Below are 21,130 nucleotides of genomic sequence, written 5' to 3'. Positions count from 1 at the left end.
AAAGATCATTTTCACAAAAACAAGAGCTCCACGCAAGGCATATAACCCTTTCACATTGGCACTCAGTGTTGCCTCCCCAGCCGTAGCCGTGAGTGGTTGAGCATCCACTCGGCATATTAAGATGTCCTCAGGTGCCAGTCCAGGCTACCATTTTGGGCTTGTGATTTTCCTATTATTAGAGCAGCCTGGGAAGGACCTGATCCCCTTGGAGGTTTATAATATGAGCCAACAAGGGAAAGAAGGTTTTCAACTCCGTAAAAAAACGTCAGGGGTAAGTTGTTCACAGCTTACCTTTTATTCCCTTTTGAGATGAGGGTCCATACCTAGCATTACTCTTGATAATGCTTGAAGGGGTAGGTGGCCAGAAATACCACCAAACCCCTAGGCACAGAACTGCTCTAAGATTCCGTTGTTAGAAGAATATAGCCAGAAACTGTATGTGACAGTAACAAATAATGAAGACTCTACTCCTGAACTCAAATAAAAGAGGACCAAAAGTGAAAAGGAAAAAAAAAATCGCTTCTGTAAAGAGTTTTTAATTCTCTGGTTCCTCCTAACGATCAAAGTTCCTCTGTGAATACTTATTGACGAGAAAGGACTTGACATACCTCTCTCAGCCAAGCGAGAAGATGCACATAGGTAAGAGAGGCCCTGAGAAACTAGCTCAGCCACCTAATTGAGTGAAATTTTGTGAGATAAATAATAGGGTACCTTTCTGGTTAATAAAAGCAAGGTGTTCTGCCACCATGCACTTGATATTTAGAGATGCGCTGAAGACGTAAAAAAAAAACAAGTGTGGCAATTTCTTGAATCTCTGCTTTTCCTGATTTACTTAGTCAAAGGTACTTGCCAGTCAACAGGTTGAAATTACAACGCGTCCACTGGTCGGTGTCTATGTTGTAAGAATCTATATGCCGCACAAGGATCCGGTCATTATTGTAGTCCAGGTCATTGCCTCCAAGAACATAAAGTTTTCTTTGAACAGCAGCCATGGAATGGTAGACCCTTCTCTGCAGCATAGGGCTGCGGCTTATCCATTTATTCTGGGGGAGGGAAAAAAAAAAGAAAGAAAGAAATTCAGGTGGATTCTGTTAACAGGCGACCTCCATGGCAGAAACAGCAGCGCCTCATTAGTAGCCAGGACTCTAATGTGTGTCAATCGCATTGTATTTGACTGTTGCTTACAGATTAAAAGGTAGGGGTGTCTTACCTGAGAGCAAGTGTGGATGAAGCATGTATGCCAATTTTATTTTGCAACTTACATAAGGCATTTCCTCCTGCTGCATTTTATAGGTTGCATTTTATAGGGCATTTTTCATTTTATAACGGGAGCCCAAGGAAGTTTTCCTGATGGTTTCTCACCCAAATGAGAAAACTTACACAAATTGTGGAAGAGTGAAAGCACCTGGCTAGGTATAATGATTAAGAAAACAGGTGCTTGGGGCACCTGAGAGGCCTAGCTGGTTAAGTGTCCGACTCTTGATTTTGGGTCAGGTCATGATCTCAGAGTTTGTTGACCTTGGGCTCTGTGCTGATGGTGTGGAACATGCCTGGGATTTTCTCTCTCTCCCTCTCTCTCTCCCCACCCCCACACATACTGTCAATCTCTTGCTCTCAAAAATAAATAAATAAAACATTAAAAAAAAAAAAAGAAAGAAAGAAAACAGGCTCTGGATCCAGAATGCCTAAGTTTGTAACCTTTGTGTGACACCAAGCAATTTACTTAACCTCACTGTGCCTGTTTCCTTGTCTTTAAAGTGGGGGGAATCATACCTTACCCGACAAGCTTCTTGTGAGAATTAAATTAGTTAATACTCATGAAACATTTAGAAGAATGTTGTCACACTTTTAAAAAATTATTGTGATAATAATCCTTGGCCACCCAAGGCCTCTACATAAGCTAGGGTTAGGGTGACTTTGCTGTTCTGTCCAAAATTAAACTTCCAAGATCAATGGAAGAGCTAAGATCTTGTTTCACAACAAAGTCCCACGTGGCCTTTGTATTAGTCCCTTTAACATATTTATAATTAAATCTTCTACCAAACTGGGGAAAGTTATTTCTTGGCACATGTTTGTTTGTTTTGGTAGAAAGCCAAGTTTTATACAACTTCAAGAATGGTGAAACCTCAACTATTTGGTCCTGGGTCATGCTAGTAATGGGAAAGACATGATCAACTCCTCTTAAATATGGCTCCTTTCAAAAATCTAATGTAAACTGCAAAATTAGATGAAAATCAAATACGACCTTAATTTTAAATCTCAACCAAGTAATGAACATGTAAGCAAACCTAACCATTTCCTTTCTACATGAACACTAACCTACAGGAAGAACCCGGATTCCTTTTTTCCAAGAAAAATTTGGATTTTGACTAGAAAAATCATATGATGCTTTGAATACTTAGAATTTCACCAGTTTACAAAGCTGTAAAGGGATAAGCAAAAAAAAATTGTATAAATATTGGTCCATTCACTAAGACCTATCTACCAGGTCATTTCTAATTTCTCTTTTAAAGATATACTTAAAAAAGAATGGTTTGTACAATTTGCAAGGCTTGCATTTACTTGCTCCCCCTTTTTAAACATGTCCTAAAAATCTCCTTCCAATCAAATGTCATCTTTAATAAAGTAGCCAAACCTTTCTATCAGATGTTCTGTGAAGAAATATCTTCAATACACTTCACATGAGTGGACTTAACTCAAAACTCTGATGATGCTTTCCTCAGGTCCTTTCTATGAGGCAACCTATTCCACTATTAGGAATCAACGTGTGCATTAGTAGTCCGGTCCCCTGCCACAGGACTGTGGACGCCATCTGGTTTATAAAGCCTGCCTGCATCCCCTGATTATATCTTTAGCTTCCTTCACTGCCGTGCCTGCCAGGTGAGCCGCCAACCTCTGCAAAGGCAAAGAAACAGAGAGGCCTAGTGGGGTCATTCCTAATAAGCTAGCGTGTGAATACTAATCAGTGGTGGGGAAGCAGAGGTCACCCCAGCCTGCCTGTTGGCAGGTAGCGATGTGCTCTGTGGCAGATGGCAGGCATTATCGACTCTCCACAAAGGCCTAGAAGAGAAATAAGCACCAGGGCTGAATGATAGAGTTATTGAGATTCTGAGCAAGATGCAAGCAGATGTGATGTTTGCCAGTACCCACCGTAAACAATATGCCAGCAGAATTTTTAAAAAGAGTGTGTGTATACAAACATGAAACAGAACTCATTTGAGAAATGTTAACACCTTCTTCCTCTTTAACCACGTGTGCACCAAACTCAAGCAACTGCAATTAATGATCCCTCTTGAGACATCTGGCCCATGGACATGTGGTCTCTGAAATCTACAGCTTCTAATGACATCAGGAAACACACTTGCAAAGAGAGAAATACCTTCGTTACATTCAGAATCAAATAATGTTGAAATAAAAAGATACCAAGCTGACTGAGGTCATTCAGGACGCACATTTGGTGGCCAATCCTGACCCAGGCTGCCAAAGCTAACCTGTCACTTCATGTTCTGTTATCTCCGGCTGATGAATGTTAAATCCCACGTTCGAATCATTTTGGAATACTGTCATAATCATGAAAAATATTTACATTACGAAAATCACAGACATGGTGAAATTCTGAAAACATTTGCTAAGGCCACTGCGATTTTGGTAGAAGGGAAAGAGAGTAAAAATAGTTCTTCTTTTGGGGACAAAAAAACCACTGAGTGTGTATGATAAGTAGACAGAAGAAGGGACAGACACCATCAAAATGCTTCCAGTTCAGGCACCATTTGTTAGATGAAATACATACACTTTTTTCAGATACTTCTACTTCAGACTTGTCCTAGACACTGCTAGGACATTCTGGCTACACGGAGTTAAATAAAAGTTATTATATTAGTTGGGAGTAATGAAACAATAAGTATGTTCCCCTCTTGGAAGGACACGCTTTCTAAAAGGACATAGCAACAGGACAATCAAAATCCTTTCTTTGGATGCCTCTGAATATGAACAGTCACTTGAGATAATGGAACTAAAGGGCATTTAACTCATCAACATATTTACCCTTCCTTCTACATTATGCAAAACTCTGAAAGAGTTAAGCATTGTGTATAGCATAAAACTAAAGGAGCTGAAATTTTGTGTGGAAAAAAAAAAAGCAACGGAAAGGCAGTTTATCCAGATGCTTCCGTTTCTCTATACAAGTTTAAGATGCACGTGTGTGTACAGACTTGGCATTTCAACTACTAATTACTGTGGAAATCTTTTAAAATTCATTTTAATTAAGGTAATGAGTTTTTCTTATATGATTCTTACCTGGTTAGGTTCATATACCATTAGTCTGTTCTGATATTGTGCTGTGTTAGTTACTCCACCTGTAATGGATTAACATGTGTTAGAGCTTTCATGAATACGAAATAGGATATTCCAACATAAGAATGAGATACAATTAAAGGAAAATTAGCTACTGCTGAAGATCTGTTTGTATACCCTCGTGGTGAACCCATGACATAATTAAGAAGCTTATTGTTGAAGCAGTTTCATTTTCAAGAAACATTTTAGAAGCAATCCAGTTGAGAGCAAGCAACAAGTATGCTGAGATTACCAAGAGGCTCCAATTCTGACAAGCTGCTCTGCATGGCCAGAATGAGGGGCAAAGTATAGCAGGGAGTGGGAATGAACATAGCACACATAGACAAATCTCTATACAATTTATGCCCAGGACAGAATTACATGGAAAGTTCTTGTCCTTTGGCAATTTTAAAGCTCTAACCTTCTGTATACTAACACACTAATGTCTTGATATCTCTTTGGAAGAACCATATCTAAGAAAAGGCATTACTTATCAAAAGAATTCTAAAGCCAAAGCTGTCCAGAAGAATATGATGAGAGCCACCAATGTGAATCACAGATGTAATTTTAAGTTTTCCAGTAGCCACATTAACAACTTAAAAGAGGGGCACCTGGGTGGCTCAGTCAGTTAAGCTTGGTTTCAGCTCAGGTCATGATCCCATGGTTCATGGGATCAAGCCCCATGTCAGGCTCTGTGCTGACAGCATGAAGCCTGCTTGGGATTCTCTCTCTCCCTCTCTCTCTGCCCCTAACTTACTCACACATGCAAGTGTGTGTGCACACTCTCTCCCTCTCAAAATAAATAAACCTTAAAAAAAAAAGAAATAGTGAAAGTAAACTTAACATAAATTTTATTTAACTCAACACAACCAAAATATTATCATCTCAACGTGAAACTGATATAAAGCTTATGGAGGTATTTTATGTTCCTTTTGTTCCAACTTTCTTCAAAACCCAATGTATATTTAACACGGCACATTTCAATCCAGATTAGCCACATTTCAAGTGCTCGCTAAGCCACATATGACTAAGAGCACTGTGTGTAGTTGTTGTTAGCAACTTTTCTAGAGCCTTCTTGACAAGGGCTTAGATCCAAAAGACTCAGGACCTTTTGATTAGTCAAGAACCACTAAACGATCATTACCTTTCTAACAAACTTTCTCTTATCTGTCCTCATATTTTCATGTTTGTGATGCACACTGATCCCCATAAAACCCAGAAACTACTGATTCTACTTTAGTTTTTACTATCAAATTGAAAAACTAAAAAAAAACATAAATCAGCACTATATAAAAATAATACTAGGAGATATTAAATATTAAGTAGTAAAATAACAAGACTATGAGAACTGCCCTCCCCCAAAAAAATCTCTTCAGAGATTTTTGCATTATACAGAGTTCTGGATGCTGGCATAAAATGAATAACATTTGAATAAGTAGCACATAGAAGCAGCTAATTTTGCAGTAAAGATATAAAACTGAGCCACACTACAAATGTTTCCTATTGAAAATTTTTAAGTCAAAAAGTATGTACTGTTACAATAATGAACAAAACAGTGTTAACATTTTTCTCAGTATGACTCAACTTTACACAGGCTTCTTTCTGTCTCTTAGGCCCCTGACATCCCTCTTCTTAGAGCTCTTACTTTAGAAAACCTGTAAATTCTTTCTCTGCCTCCTTGAGATACAAGTCATTTAAGAAGCTTCTTGCAAGTTTTACAACCCAGGAAGATCTTCCTCCCAGACCTAAGAGCCATCCCATTGAAATGTAATCATCAAGGAAGTAAATGTCCCTATCTCCCAGTTTCTATGGAGGGTAAGAGCCTCATGTTGATGGGTGCCAATCAGAAAGCAAGAATGGCCCAGTCACTGAGAAAAACATTTACAAAATCAGGGGTAACTGAATGGGCTCATTATATCACATAGATCAATCTTCCTCCAAAACTCCTTCAGTACTTTTCTACTAGCTCACCCCAGTGCTTAAAAACCCTCTTGCCTCTTGTTCTTCAGAGGAGTTGATTTCAGACTGCATTCTGGTCTCCCTCCCCTATTGCAATATTGTCTTGGACAAAGTCTTCCTTATCTGCTTAACTTTGTCCAGTATAATTTTTGCTTTGACAGTTCAAATATCTTGAATAGGTCACTACCATCAACTTCATGGCCAGGAGTCAAATCAACCAGAATCCAGAGTATTAGTGCACAATCCTCAGCTGAGCTGGAACAATCCATCAATACTAATGGATCCATAAAGGGAAGGGAACATGTTCAGGCCAATCATTACTCTCTCGTTCACCCCCAATAAGGAGATTATATCTTTCATATAATTGACCATGGCTTTTATTAACTGGAGGGCTTTTTTAAAATATATTCTCTCTGAAGCTTACAACTACTTTTAAGATCAATGAAAGCTTTATCTGCAGAGTAAGTCCACAAGGAACAGAGAAACGAGCTTCCTGCCCTCAAAGAAAGTCTTCTCTGCATTTCTTAAAGAATGTCTCATCTTAGACCTACCCTATGACCCAGCAATAGCACTGCTAGGAATTTATCCAAGGGATACAGGAGTACTGATGCATAGGGGCACTTGTACCCCAATGTTTATAGCAGCACTCTCAACAATAGCCAAATTATGGAAAGAGCCTAAATGTCCATCAACTGATGAATGGATAAAGAAATTGTAGTTTATATACACAATGGAATACTATGTGGCAATGAGAAAGAATGAAATATGGCCTTTTGTAGCAATGTGGATGGAACTGGAGAGTGTGATGCTACGTGAAATAAGCCATACAGAGAAAGACAGATACCATATGGTTTCACTCTTATGTGGATCCTGAGAAACTTAACAGAAACCCATGGGGGAGGGGAAGAAAAAAAAAAAAGAGGTTAGAGTGGGAGAGAGCCAAAGCATAAGAGACTGTTAAAAACTGAGAACAAACTGAGGGTTGATGGGGGGTGGGAGGGAGGGGAGGGTGGGTGATGGGTATTGAGGAGGGCACCTTTTGGGATGAGCACTGGGTGTTGTATGGAAACCAATTTGACAATAAATTTCATATATTAAAAAAAAATAATAAAAAATAAAAAAATAAATTGGAAAAAAAAAAAGAATGTCTCATCTTAAAATAAAACCATAGGAAAAGAAAATACACTTAAGAAAGCTGGGGCTGAAATGCCTACACAGTCAAAATGTTTGTCCAAATAAATACAGAGGCCTGATTGCTTTCTTCCCAACCTTCCTTTTCTTATCTGATTAAAAATTGAATGTCCAATAATTCTTTCTCAGCATAACTACACAAGAATAATCAAATCTATTGAGTGAGACCTCACAAGTCTTCAGGGTTAAAATGATTGCCAAGTGCTTTTGATCTGGGCCATAACCACCAGATTAATGTCCAGCTCACCTATAATCATTTCTCCAAATGAGAGGGAGCAGAGGGCAAAGCTCCCACCCATTATTTCAAAACTTTGACGGTTTTTCTCCTTGTTTTAGAAATATGGGACAGAATTAATATCTACTGCAGTAAACTATCTGTTTATGACACTATTTGAAAATATTTACACTACTATATGTATCAGAGTCTGCCCATTATAGATTAAATGTACAACCAATGGATTAGAATGTAGCTATTACATCCTTTCTCCTAAGCCAGGCATACAATTTATCTTCATGCTCTTCAGAATTATTATTTACTCTCTTTTACAGATGCATTCGTAATATTTTTTTCCCTTAATCTGCACGTGGTAATTAGATTCCTTACCCTTACATACAAATTTCACTCACATGACAATGCTTAAAAATGAGATACTGGGTTACTAGGTGGAAGTAAACATAAAATTCCTAGTTAGTTATTTGGTTGATTACTTCTGGAATGCTAAACCACGGGAGGTGCCTAAAAAACCCAGTGTTGTAACTTTTGCCAAGTCAGGATTGCAAGGGAAAACCTTAGAAATTGGTCCTATTGTTTTCCTTCTTTGAAATAATTTCCAAATGATCACATAAATAAAAACCAGTTCTTCTCAGTACAAAAAATAAATTTTAAAAAAGCATCCAAGTTCGCAGCCCACACAGCTTTAGCAGTGTTATGTGCACAGCTTATCATTACATTCTCTTCACATAACACTCCTCACTTTTAGATTAATCTGTTGAAATGAGATGCTAAGGATTTGCATACAGATTTGACTATACAAAAATAGATATGGAATTAATAACAGTCTCTATATGTTTTAATTTCTCCTAGACTGGAGTACCCTTGCCTGCAGCAGTATTCCTGGCTTTGAAAGTCATCAAGCTGATTTGCCTGCTCTGGGTTATGATGCCACATGCTGCTATACTGTCCCCTGCAATCAAAGCACTTGCAAAGATAGATTCTATGCCTCCCTCTATCGAGTACATTTTATAGATTGGCAGTTTTGATCTCCCTCCCCCACCCCAGGGGGGGATAATCTGCATCTTAACAGCTTTCTATAGATACATTTGTCATTAAATATGCCATCTCGTATCAGCATCCATTTTTAAAGCCAAGTTTTCCCTAACTTTGAAGTGCCACAGTCGAAGTTAAGACTTTTCAGCCAAAATTGAAAATGAACAGCCCTGTCTCATACTTTTGAACTGTGACTTAAAGATATACTGCAGGTTCCCCCAAAGTCAAATAAGTCTTTAAAAACTGCCAGAAGGAATGAAAAGTTACCACCATGCTACCAGCAATGAGAAATGCTTTCTATCATCAAGACAAGAGTAAAGCATTTTTCTTAAGCTTCCCTGTTCGGCTCCTCACAAAACGTTGTGACAAATGGATGAATGCATACCAGAGAAAGGATGACAGGTGACTGCCAAACAAGCAACTTTTGCCTCCACTGCTGGAATTCACTGACTCCCAAACTCATTGCGCTCAAAAGCAAGAACTGGTCAAGACTAACAATGTCTACAGAATAGTGTGTTTAGAAAAACAGCTCTTAGTATGCATTGGTCAGGATAGGTCAAGTCTGGTGGCTCTGCTATTTTTTTTTCAAGGACAGAAAATACATCTGTTGATATAGAGTCCTATACTACACGCTTTAGCAGAAACCTATGGTACATAATACAGCACTGGTACCCTTATGAGGACAGAGTGGACAGAGTGGTACCCTTACTAGGACAGAGCGGGATGCAAAGAACTGAATGTGTCCATGCTGTCAGGAAAGACACTCCAGGCTGGAACTCTGCCAGCCAACTGAGGATTGTGGAAAACCATCTAAGTTCTCTGCTACTCTCCCGGAGGCCTGAAGTGCCCAGCTTTATGCTAGAGTAGCGGGTTAGTTTCCAGACAGGATGTGGCATTAACCCCACAGAGGTTCCTTTATGACTCTATCCTTGGGGGGGAGGATTTAACACAACCAGGCTCAGTTTCCTCATATGCAAACTAGAGATGACGATCTCTCTCTTACAGGTTTGGTATAGTCTTACAGAGTGCATGGTATACAGGCAATCCACAGAGGAAGTTTACTATAGCACTGTAGTCATTTATTTATGGAAATTTCTTATCTTTTCCATAAAAAAGTACAAATGAGTATATATGGAATACTGAAAAAATAACTAAGTATAGAATATTGAATTAATAGATAAATGAATTTTGTAGTCTGAAACAGATTTCTTATTTTTGTTCCAATTACTAGAATTACTGGCTGGTTTATAAGGTACCAAAGGCTTTTTCCTTTAATGGTAAAGCTTCTCCTCCATATGTTTGCTCTAATTCTCAAAAAACTAAAACTTCACACTTATAGTCTAATTATCAAAGGAATGACTGGCATTAGTGTGAGTTCATATTAGTCATTTTTTAAATAGAACCAAACTCATTACTAGTCCCTAAAAATAGGGATACCATGGGTATATTTATGATAAATAATATTTACATTAAAAACACTTTCTTATTATCTATTTTTTCACATTAGACTGTCCATATTTTTAGTGTTTATAATGCTACCTGAACAATTAAAGCCAAGAATATTTCTACTAAATTAACATCTTGAACAGGAGCATACTTAATCCATGCATTAAATTAAAACTATTATCCTTATTATTTCTGTCACACTTGAAGAAACCACACAAATGGATAGGTAATGAATAGACTCAAAATCTGTAAAGGAAGTCTCAAATTTACAAAATATCTATAAAGGGTTGAGGCACTTGAAAATACAAATTATATTTATGTCACCTAGAGTGAACAGATATAAACTTGTGACCCAAAACATGTAAGTAATGCACATGTATTATTTAAAATAAATGAAATAATAAATGAAGGGTAATATCTACCACAGTGCAGATGTTAGCTGCCCTTCAGAATATCAATAATATTGTCTCTAACTCCCAATTACTCATTCTATAGATTGCTGTAATCCTGCCTCCAAAGATTTCTGCATGGTCCAAGCAGGGTTAAGCTCTCAAGGTCACCTCTACCAGTCTCTGGTGTCCTGGCTTGCTATGTTCTTGTTGGATCTTTTTTTTTTAATGTTTATTTATTTTTGAGAGACAGAGAGATACAGAGCGCGAGTGGGGAAGGGGGAGAGAGGGAGACCACAGAATCAGAAGCAGGCTCCAGGATCTGAGCTGTCAGCATAGAGCCCAACATGGGGATCGAACTCACAAACTATGAGATCATGACCTGAGCCAAAGCTGGACGCTCAACCAACTGAGCCACCCAGGTGTGCCTCTTGTTGGATCTTTTATCCCTCTCCTGCCATCAACCAGATTCTTCAGCCATTGCCCATTTCCATGATGTAGCTTTAACCTTCTTCTCTCCTCTTGGGAACAAAGAAAATGATATATTTCCCATATTCTTAGGTAAGTAATTCAGCTCACTCTTTATTCTACCTTTTTTTAATGTTTATTTTTGAGAGAGAGAGAGAGAGAGAGAGAGAGAGAGAGAGGAGGGACACAGAGAAAGGGGCACAGGAGAGGGGCACAGAGGATCTGAAGTGGGTTCTATGCTGACAGCAGAGAGCCCCTATATGGGGCTCAAACCCACAAAACACGAGATCGGGACCTGAGCCGAAGTTGGACACTTAACCCACGAGAGCCACTTAGGCTCCCCTTTACGCTACCCTTTTTTAGATCCATCTAGACAGACACAAATGGATCGCCTAAACAAAGGCTGTTCTCTCCACAAAAAGGTAGACATTATGTGGCTCAAGTCTTGTGCCCTGAGAAAAGTGGTCAATTAAACAATTAAAAATAATCAAATCATTGTTGATCTAAACAAATATCTGGGTATGATGATTTTTCAGTGTATCTTTTACTTTCAGTTGTATCATTTGGGAATTCTTTTTATAATGTAAGCATCTGTTTTTGAGATCTTTGTTGTAGTGATAAACAACTGTATTGTTTAGTTTCTTGGGAAAAGCATGGTTTTCAAAAACCAGAGACGCAGAGATCAAATTCCAACTTTATCAAATACCAGTTGAGTGATCTGTGAAAATCACTTAGCATCTTTAAGCCTCATCTTCTGAGCAGCAATGTGAGGGTAAATAAAATGCTACTTCTTTAGAATAAAGGGAAGTCCATTTAGGATAAAACCTTTGTTAATTATTCTGGAGAATGTAAGTGATCTGATTTGCTTTCTTCAAGCCATTTAGCTCTTTTATTAATTTTTTTTTTCTTTTAGCTCTTTTAAAATCATTGTAGAATGGACATTTCTGTTGGCTTCATCTCAGTACAACACTGCAGTGGTTTCGTTTTTATCTTTTTCAGATGGGGAATGGTAAAGGCAGGGGCAGAAGTGAAAAGAGAAGATAAAAAGTAAGTGCTAGAGACAGACGGTTTGTGAGAATCTAAAGCAACAAAGAGGATTTCATTCTTAGAGGACATTCCAGGTCACTAGGAACTTTTAAGTTGATAATGCCACATTATCAAGCTCCAAACCTATATCAGGCAGATGGCTTCCTCACATGGAAGCTGCCTGCAGGGTTAACAGACACTCTCTCATGTACTTACTTGAATAACTCACTTTGTCCTCCCTCAAGCAAACTTTACGTCCTTCACACTCACCTAACCCAACAAGCTGAACCCCTTCCAATAGGGTCCTTCAGACCATTCCCAGCCTAAAAACCTTCCATCTTGAGTGAATCCAAGGATCTGCCCTCTCCAATTCTCTGCTGGATACCACCAAAAACTAGGACAGAAATTTACAAACTGGGCCACCACAATTTTGTGGTTTCCAACCTTGGTATGAGCTCAGACAATTTTTAAAACATGTCCATTCCCTCTGTTTTCTCTCAGAGGCTTTTTTCCACCCAAGGCCACCTCCCTCAGACCCTCTACACTAGTCCTGACACCACACAACCTCGACAGACAACCTTGTCTCTCACTTGACTCGATCGACAAGGAACCTCCTCAGGTTGCTGCCCCTCATCTGGGAGCTGACTTAGGTCCACATCCCGCATCATCTCCTGCCCTCCAGGCTTAGAGTCTGAGGGGTTTCCTCTTCTCCTGTCCAAGACAGCCTCCCAAATCCCTCCTCCTGTGGTATCCCATGGACTTATTACCATTCATCACCATTCCTGGTACCCAGGAGGTGCTCTCAGCCTTTACTAACCAAAGAATGCCCCATTCCTGTCCCCTTCTATTTTGCTCTCTCCTTTCCCTTATCTACCAATTTGCTTAATGCACTTGTGTCCTTTAAAGAGTTCCTTCCTTTGACACTGGATTTCCTCTTCTAGCTAGTCTCTTTTCTGTAAGCCAAACATTCATCCTTTTCTTCCCTTCCTATTCTCCTTTTTCTTCCTAAAGCCAAAATGCTGTTTATTAATTTATAATTTAAAAATGTAGCAGGGCAGCTGGGTAGCTCAGTCAGTTAAGTACCTGACTCTTGGTTTTAGCTCGGTCGTGATATCATGGTCATGAGTTTGAACCCCTAACAGGGTCTGTGCTGATGCTGTGGAGCCTGCTTGGGATATTCTCTCTCTCTCTCTCTGCCCCTCCTCTACGTGTTTCTCTCTCTCTCTCTGTCAAAATAAATAAATAAACTTAAAAAAAGAAAAAAAGAAAAACCGTGGCTGTCACATGGGCTGAAATATGTGTGTACCTAGAAACAGCACATCCTCTCCCAGTAGGCAGAGGATAATAATATAATAATCAGAATGTTGTCTGGCAAGCTCGGATTCAGGGAGTGAGCTCTAGGTGATATCCCGACTTCTGGCCTATACCTACAGTTTGTACTTCCTCACTTCTCTTTCACACCCTAAACCACTGCATTCTAGCTTTCACTTTCTTCTACTCCCCTAAAGCTACTTTCATTGAAATTACCAAGTAGTTTCTGAGAGAAAATTGCAGAGAAATATTCTGGACCTTGATGTCCCAACAGTATTGGACACCTCTCACCATGCCCTTTCTTTTTTGGTTTGATTTCGTTAACACTTGTCCTCTGACCTTGCCCATCCCACATTCTCAGGCTCCTTCCTCAGACCCCTCCTCTGCACCCTCCTCACTAGCATCTCCCAACTTTCCGCCTTGGCCCTTTTCCAGTCCAGCTCTTGCCCATCTGTCTCCTCACACTCTCCACTGCCTCATTTTATCTCATCTTGCTGTGAAACTCTCCTCTTGTACATTTGTTCTGAAAAGCAGAAGAAAAGGTGCTATCTCTGAGTCTGAGGGGCAGAGGTTTTGGTTCTAGCCAGTGAAGGGTGGTTGAGTTTAAGCTACAGCTGAGTGAGTGGGGGCTAGGGAGGCGTGGAGGGACACTAGCATGGGGTACAGGGAGGGCTTGGCGAGCTGAGTAGATCCCACACAAAGCTCTCCTGTCAACTGGCTTCTTCCCATAGGGTTCAGCTGCCTGGGCACAGGCACAGACAATTGGACCCCTGGGTTTGTTCAAGAGCGAGTGCTTGCCAGAGGGCAGGAGAATTATTGAAATGATTGGATCATGAAGTCCACTCATGATGACAGGGAGGGGTTAATGAGTAAATGGGAAGCAGCCCAGTGGACCTAAGGCCAAGTTAGGAAGAAGGTGCTGTGAACCTTTGTGAAACCTGCATGAAGTACCCCCTGCTTTGCCCTACTTCTGTCCCCAGGACAGACTTCTATCATCACATATATCACACACTATACTAGAATTATCTGTTGAGTCTATTCCCTCTACTACACTGAGTCCCAGTGCAGGACCTGTGTCTCATTCTTTGTCACTCCACACTACCCTGGTAGAAGACTAAGGGTGGTTAGGAAACTAACTCAGGGTCTCTTGGTTGGTGAGAAGTTTCACATGCTCTGTGACCTCAGGACACCATAAGCCAGCCTCCACTGCACCCCCTGTTAATTCCCAATGTTTTATATGTAATTTTTTGGATGAGAGTAAAATAATATTTACAAAGATAGAGAAAAGCTAAAGCTACAGCATTTAAAAAATGTTTATGAAATTTTACATTGTTCTAATTTTAATGAGTATTAGAAATCCAAAGTCCCTCTAGTAGGTCTGAATAAATTAAAGTTATTTAAAATGGGGCAATGCAAGCTTCATATAAATTTAATCAAGATGAAAATAAACATATCTTCTAGGGAGTTAAAGAAAGAAGCTTTAACAAATGTTCTTTCATTAATGAAATATCTGAAAAGCTCTTTTGATTGTCAGCTCCTAGAGGGTAGGAAGTGTGTTTGCTGAATTAATCTTATTTATCTAGGAACCAGCACAAGACTTAATAAGGATGTAGCATTCACCAAGAGAATCAGGAAAGCACTGAATACTGCTTTTGAGTAAATACAGTAGCATTTGTCTTATTTTTACAGTTTGAAAGCACTACTTTTGTGGTTAGCTTCCCATTATCTTGGTGCCATTTGACAAAAACGAAAAGGTAAGCTGTTCTGCAAGATGAGCTCAGGATTAATTTTCACTCACAAAAAGGGATCTTTTTAGTAGTTCACAAACAATATCTCACAATGGAAAACGTACCTTTTAAAGCACAACTGCAGGATATTTAATGCTCCTTTTGCTTCAGTATTGTGAATTTCAAGTAGAAATGATGTGGAGCATTTGTGAATTGGGTCACAGTGTCAAATGCTACAGGAGCCTGTAAAATTTGACTATCTCTAACATCTTAAATTAAATGCTAATGGGCATATCCATACAGCCTGCTTTTCTGAATTCATCTCTGCTTGTCTCATTTTAAAAACCATGGACAGGTTTCAAGGTGTCCTGACCCCAAAATGGACAGAGAAAAGGGAGGGAGTATGGAGAGGGAGTGAGCACACTAGAAATACTGAATCTCTAAAGAAACATTCACTTTGTGTTTTATGGAACAGAAATAAGCCCCTAAAATCCACATTCTAAAATCTGTACTTCCTACAACTCAGGCAAAGCTTGCAAACAATCAGGAAGATGGCAATGACCTAATCTCCCATCAATTAAATTAGAAATACTTGATTATTTGATAAAGGATAAGGAATAGAGTCAAATATTTTTATTTGCAACAATACATCTGGGTAACACTTCTAGATCAGTGATAGGGTGACATATACCTGCCTTGTTTTTTTAAGGGGTATACCTAGTTTTTTTAATCTAGTACCCCTCCCTATCCATGGTTAGATTCACAATTGATTTGTGACAAGCTGCTCCTGAGGAAAGAGGCAGATGATTGAAGGTATTAGAAGGGTCACTGGTGATTTCCTTTTCTTTCCAATTAAAGGTATTGTACTATATACTGGGAAGTGAGTTTTTCATCTCAAGTACACAGTGGGGAGAAACAAACCTGAGAAAATTGGGATTGTTTTCATTAAGTATGGTTAACACAGGCAGCATACATTACTGCAAAAGAAGAACAAAGAAAATGTATTTCCTTTCACAGTAGGGGCAAAACCAAGTGATAGAGCAATATAGGTAATAAGTTGATAATTTTAATAAAATGGAAAAGGAAACATACAGACCCATATTGAAAGAGAAATCAGCTTGATACCAGGATGATAGATCTAGCCAGTCTAGAATGAGCTTCTGTGTTTTTCTAAGGCCTCACTAAAGAAGATATTAAGTAGTCAGACCTTTAAGAATATGTAAGGGAAACTGCAGCATTTTTTAAAAAGATAGTTTAATAGCTAAGAAAATAGGAAATATTTATTAAAATATTTGTGAGAAATTCATATAAAACTTAGAAATGCATTAACAACATATGGAAACTAAATGAGTCAATGGAAGGAATGTAAATTGGAAGAAAATATAAATTACATTGATTTCAGCCATCCATCACTGTTTTGTTATCCTAGGCAAGTACAGATCTCTTCCTTCTGTTAGCAAAGGCTCATTTGTAGCCAAGTTTGAAATTTCTTCAGCAAAGCCAACAAAATATAGTCCTGGTGGTTATTTTCTTAACTATTGAAATATACACTTAAACAAAAGGGAGTATTTCACCAGACAAACGAAGTTCTTATCTAAATATATCTATTAGACACACTAATGTACAAACAAATATCTAAAGTTTATTTGGTATATAAGACCAGTAATTATTGGATCTATCTCATTTATCCTCTTCCTTAGTCCAATTCCTAACTTCATTCATTAATTACAGAACAGTTAAATACTGACAGGAGCTACGTTTCTTCAATGAAAATCAATAAATTGCCAATAATTGAGACATTATCCAGAGAAGCTAAGACTGTAGCTGTCTCCCTGGTTATTGAGGACAGCAGAAGGAAAAATGGGCAGAATACAAATGAATTTAATTTAAATGCAAGGGAGAATTTTGTCAGAGCAGATGTTAAACAACTAGAGAAGATTATTGAAGGAAGCTGAGAAGTCTTCAAGATTTACTTAAAGGTGATTGCTTCTCCCACTTATATCAATGGATAAATCATCCAGACAGAAAATCAATAAGGAAACAGTGTCTTTTAATGACACATTAGACCAGATGGACTCAACAGCTATATACAAAACATTCCAACCAAAAGCAGAATATAAATTATTTTCAAGTATACATGGAACATTCTCCAGGAGATATCGCATTAGGCAATAAAACAAATCTCTATAAATTTAAGAAGATTACAATCAGATCAAGTACCTTTTCTGACCACAATGAAACTAGAAATCAATTAGAAGAAGAAAAAAATGGAAAAAACACAAACACATGAAGGCTAAACAATATGCTACTAAATGAACAAAAAAAAGGGTCAATGAAGAAATCAAAGAGAAAATGAAATACCTGGAGACAAATGAAATGAAAACACAACAATCCAAAATCTTTGGGATGCAGCAAAAACAATTCTAAGAGGGAAGTTTATAGAGATACAGGCATACCTCAAACAACAAAAAAATTTCAAATTAACAACCCAAACTTACACCTAAAAGAAATAGAAAAATAAGAACAAAGTCCAAGGTTAATAGAAGGAAGGAAACAGTAAAGATCAGAATGGAAGTAACTGAAACAGAGACTAAAAAAATAACAGACAAGATCAGTGGAACCAAGAGATGGTTCTTCAAAAAGATAAACAAAATTGATAATAAGCCTTTAGATAGACTCATCAAGAAGAGAAGAGAGAGGAACTCAAATTAATACAATCAGAAATGAAGGTGGAGAAGTAACAACCAACATCACCAAAATACAAAGGATAGCAAGAAACAACTATGAAAAATTGTATGTCCACAAATTGAACAACCTAGAAAAAAACAGATAAATGCCTAGAAACATATAATCCTCCAAAACTGAATTCAGGAAGAACAGAAAACCCAAACAGACAAATTACTAGTAATGAAACTGAATTATCAAAAAATTCCCAACAAACAAAAGTCCAGGACCAGATAGCTGCACAGATGAATTCTACCAAGCATTTAAAGAAGAGTTAATATATATTCTTTTCAATCTATTCCAAAAATAGAAGAGGAAAGGGAGCTTTCAAATTCTTTCTGTGAAGCCAGCATTACCCTGATACCAATACCAGATGAAAACACTACAAAAAAAGAAAACTATGGCCAATATCCCTGATGAAGGTAGATGTGAAATTCCTCAACAAAAGATTAGCAAACCAAATCCAACAATACATTAAAAGGATCACTCACCATAATCAAGTGGGATTTATTCTTGGGACGCAAGGACAGTTCAATATCCACAAATCAATCAACATGATACATCACATTAAGAAAATAAAAATAATAACCGTATGATCAGGACTTCTGAAGAAGATGGTCTGTCATCTCGGGAGGAACCTCAACTCACCTCGTCCTGCAGTACAACTAGATAAAACCCTCTCAAGTGTAAATAATTCCCCAAATGACCCAAAGATGGCAGTACAGACTCTCTGCAGCTAAATGTAGAGAAGAGGCCACTTCAAAGATGGTAGGAAGGGCAGAGATGCAATTGAGAGCTAAATAGGCCTACAGAACTGTCTGCAGAAGAGAGGAACTCCACAGTCCAGAGAGGGGAAAGAAAAGACTCTCATAAGGAAGCCTGCATAGGGAAGATGAATCTCCATAGTGTCTGGCTTTGAAAAGCAGAGGGGATGAAATTCACACAATCTTAAAATCAGAGGAGTTTAAAACTCAGAATTTAAAAAAAAACCAGCAGTCTTGTGGGCTGGGAAGGTGAGAGGAAACTGAGTCCCCACATTAGGGAGACAACACAACAAAGAGGTCCATGTAGAGATAGCATAGAAGCAGCAGTTTGAAAAATACCTGGGGTATACAGGAGAGAGATTTCTTATTAATCTCAGAGTGCAGCTAGAGGGATAGGGATCATTGGGAGACTTCTCCAGGAAAAAAAAAGAGCTGGCAGGCACCACCATTTCTCTCCCCATCCACATGTACACCTCCTAGAACCAGTGCAGTACCAAAATTCTACACCTAACTTGCTAAAAGCACACCCTACCCCTGTGTTGTCATGCAGACACACCCCCACTCATGCCTCAGTTCCAGGTCCCCTCCCACAGGAGAACAACACAAACCTTGCTAACATGATCTGGCCTACCCTTGAATGCTTCTCTGGGTCCACCCACTCATCCCAGCCTGCCTTGTGGAGGAAGCTGCAGGTTCCCTCCCACCAGCACAAACCTTGGTGGCACCATGCACTCCACTCCCACATTCCCCTGCAGTTTGGTAATACTGCATCTCTGGCCAATGCCTGGTCTGACTCAAGTTAATCCAACAACAGCCCCACACTGGTTCACTAAAAACACAAGGACCAAACCCTGCCCACAATAGGCAAAGAGAGTCATTGCAGATGATTGGATGGAAGGAAAATGCAACAGAGCCACAAGAGCAGGGCACATACATCAATATATTCAAGACACTCCTAAGGTGCCAGGTTCTGGTAAACAGGGGATACTGCACTGCAGGGCACTACAGGACCTCTTCTTCATTAGGTCACTACTTTCAAAAACAAGAGATGTAGTTGACTATCCTAACACATAGAAATAGACACAGAGAATTACACAAAATGAGGAGACAGAGTAATATGTCCAAAATGTAATATGTCCTGTTCTTTCGAACAGGAAAAAATCACAACAAGAGACATAAACAGAACAGAGATAAGTAATATGCCTGACAGAGAATTTAAAGTAATGGTCATAAAGATACTCACTCAACTAGAGAAGAGTAGAGGACCTCAGTGAAACCCTTAACAAAGAGACAGGAAACATTAAAAAGAGTCAATCAGAGATAACTCAATAATTGAAATTAAGTTTACACTAGATGGAATAAATAGTAAACTAGAAGAAGCAGAAGAACAGATCAGTGAGTAATGAACAACTGAGTAATGGAAATCAATCGAGAGGAACAAGAGAGAAAAAAAATGAAAACAGACTGGAATTGACATCATCAAGTATAATAACATTCACATTATAGGGATCCTAGAAGGAGAAGAGAGAGAAAAGGGGGCAGGGAATTTATTTGAAGAAATAATAGCTAAAAGTTTCCCAAATCTTAGGAAGGAAACAGAAATCCAGATCCAGGAGCCACAGAAGGCCCCCAACAAATTCAACCCAAAGAGGTCCACACCAAGGCACATAGTAATTAAAATGGCAAAAACTAGTGATAAAGAGAGAATTTTAAAAGCAGAAAGAGAGGGGTGCCTGGATGGTTCAGTTGGTTAAACATCCAACTCTTGATTTCAGCTCAGGTCATGATCTCACAATTTGTGAGTTCGAGCCTCATGTTAGACTCCATGCTGACATTGTGGAACCTACTTGGGATTCTCTCTCTCTCCCTCTCCCTCTGTCCCTCCCCTGCTAAAGCACATTCTCTCTCTCTCTCTCTCTCTCTCTCTCTTTCTCTCCCTCCCTCTCTCAAAATAAATAAATTTTTAAAAAGTAGCAAGAGAAAAGAAAACAGTTATAGACAAGGGAAACCTAAGGCTGTCAAGTGATTTTTCAGCAGAAATTTTGCAGGCCAGAAGGGAGTAACATGAAATATTCAGAGTGCTGAAAGGAAAAAAACCTGCAGTCAAGGATATTCTACCAGCAAGGCTATCATTCAGAATAGAAGGAGAGATAAAGAGTCTCCCAAACAAAAGTTAAAGGCATTCATGACTAAACCAGCCCTACATGAAATGTTAAAGAGGACTTTTTGAATGGAAAGGAAAGCACATAAGTAGGAGTAAGAAGAGTAGGAAACACAAAAGGAGTAAAATTATGTGTATCTATAAAAATCTAGTCAAGGGATTCACAAAATAAAAATATATAAAGTATGACACCATATACATACCTAAACCATGAAGAGGGGAGAGTAAAAAATACATTCAAACTTAAGCGACCATCAACTTAATATAGACTGCTGTATGCATAAAATGTTATATACAAACCTAATGGTAACCACATCAAAAACCAGTAAGAGTTATGCAAAAAACTAACAGAAAGAAATCCAAGT

General features: G+C 38.6%; 1 protein-coding gene across 6 annotated transcripts in view; it reads right to left on the bottom strand.

Moving 5' to 3' along the window:
* The window catches only part of KLHL32 (kelch like family member 32), a 238,752-nt gene that overhangs the window by 33,001 nt on the left and 184,621 nt on the right, over positions 1–21,130 (bottom strand). For 5 of the 6 annotated variants that reach the window (XM_049654024.1, XM_049654028.1, XM_049654027.1 and 2 more), the window contains 2 exons: positions 4,297–4,355; positions 851–1,043 (listed from right to left, as the gene is read on the bottom strand). In XM_049654024.1, the coding sequence (XP_049509981.1) occupies positions 851–1,043; positions 4,297–4,355 (252 nt within the window). Of the gene's footprint in view, positions 1–850; positions 1,044–4,296; positions 4,356–21,130 lie in introns of those variants that run through there. The other variant, XR_007462784.1, reaches the window with a different exon arrangement.

The sequence above is a fragment of the Panthera uncia genome (genome assembly GCF_023721935.1).
Source record: "Panthera uncia isolate 11264 chromosome B2 unlocalized genomic scaffold, Puncia_PCG_1.0 HiC_scaffold_24, whole genome shotgun sequence".
Lineage (NCBI taxonomy): Eukaryota > Metazoa > Chordata > Mammalia > Carnivora > Felidae > Panthera > Panthera uncia.
The sequence above is the reverse complement of the archived record's forward strand: the minus strand, read 5'-3'. Positions and strand labels throughout refer to the sequence as shown.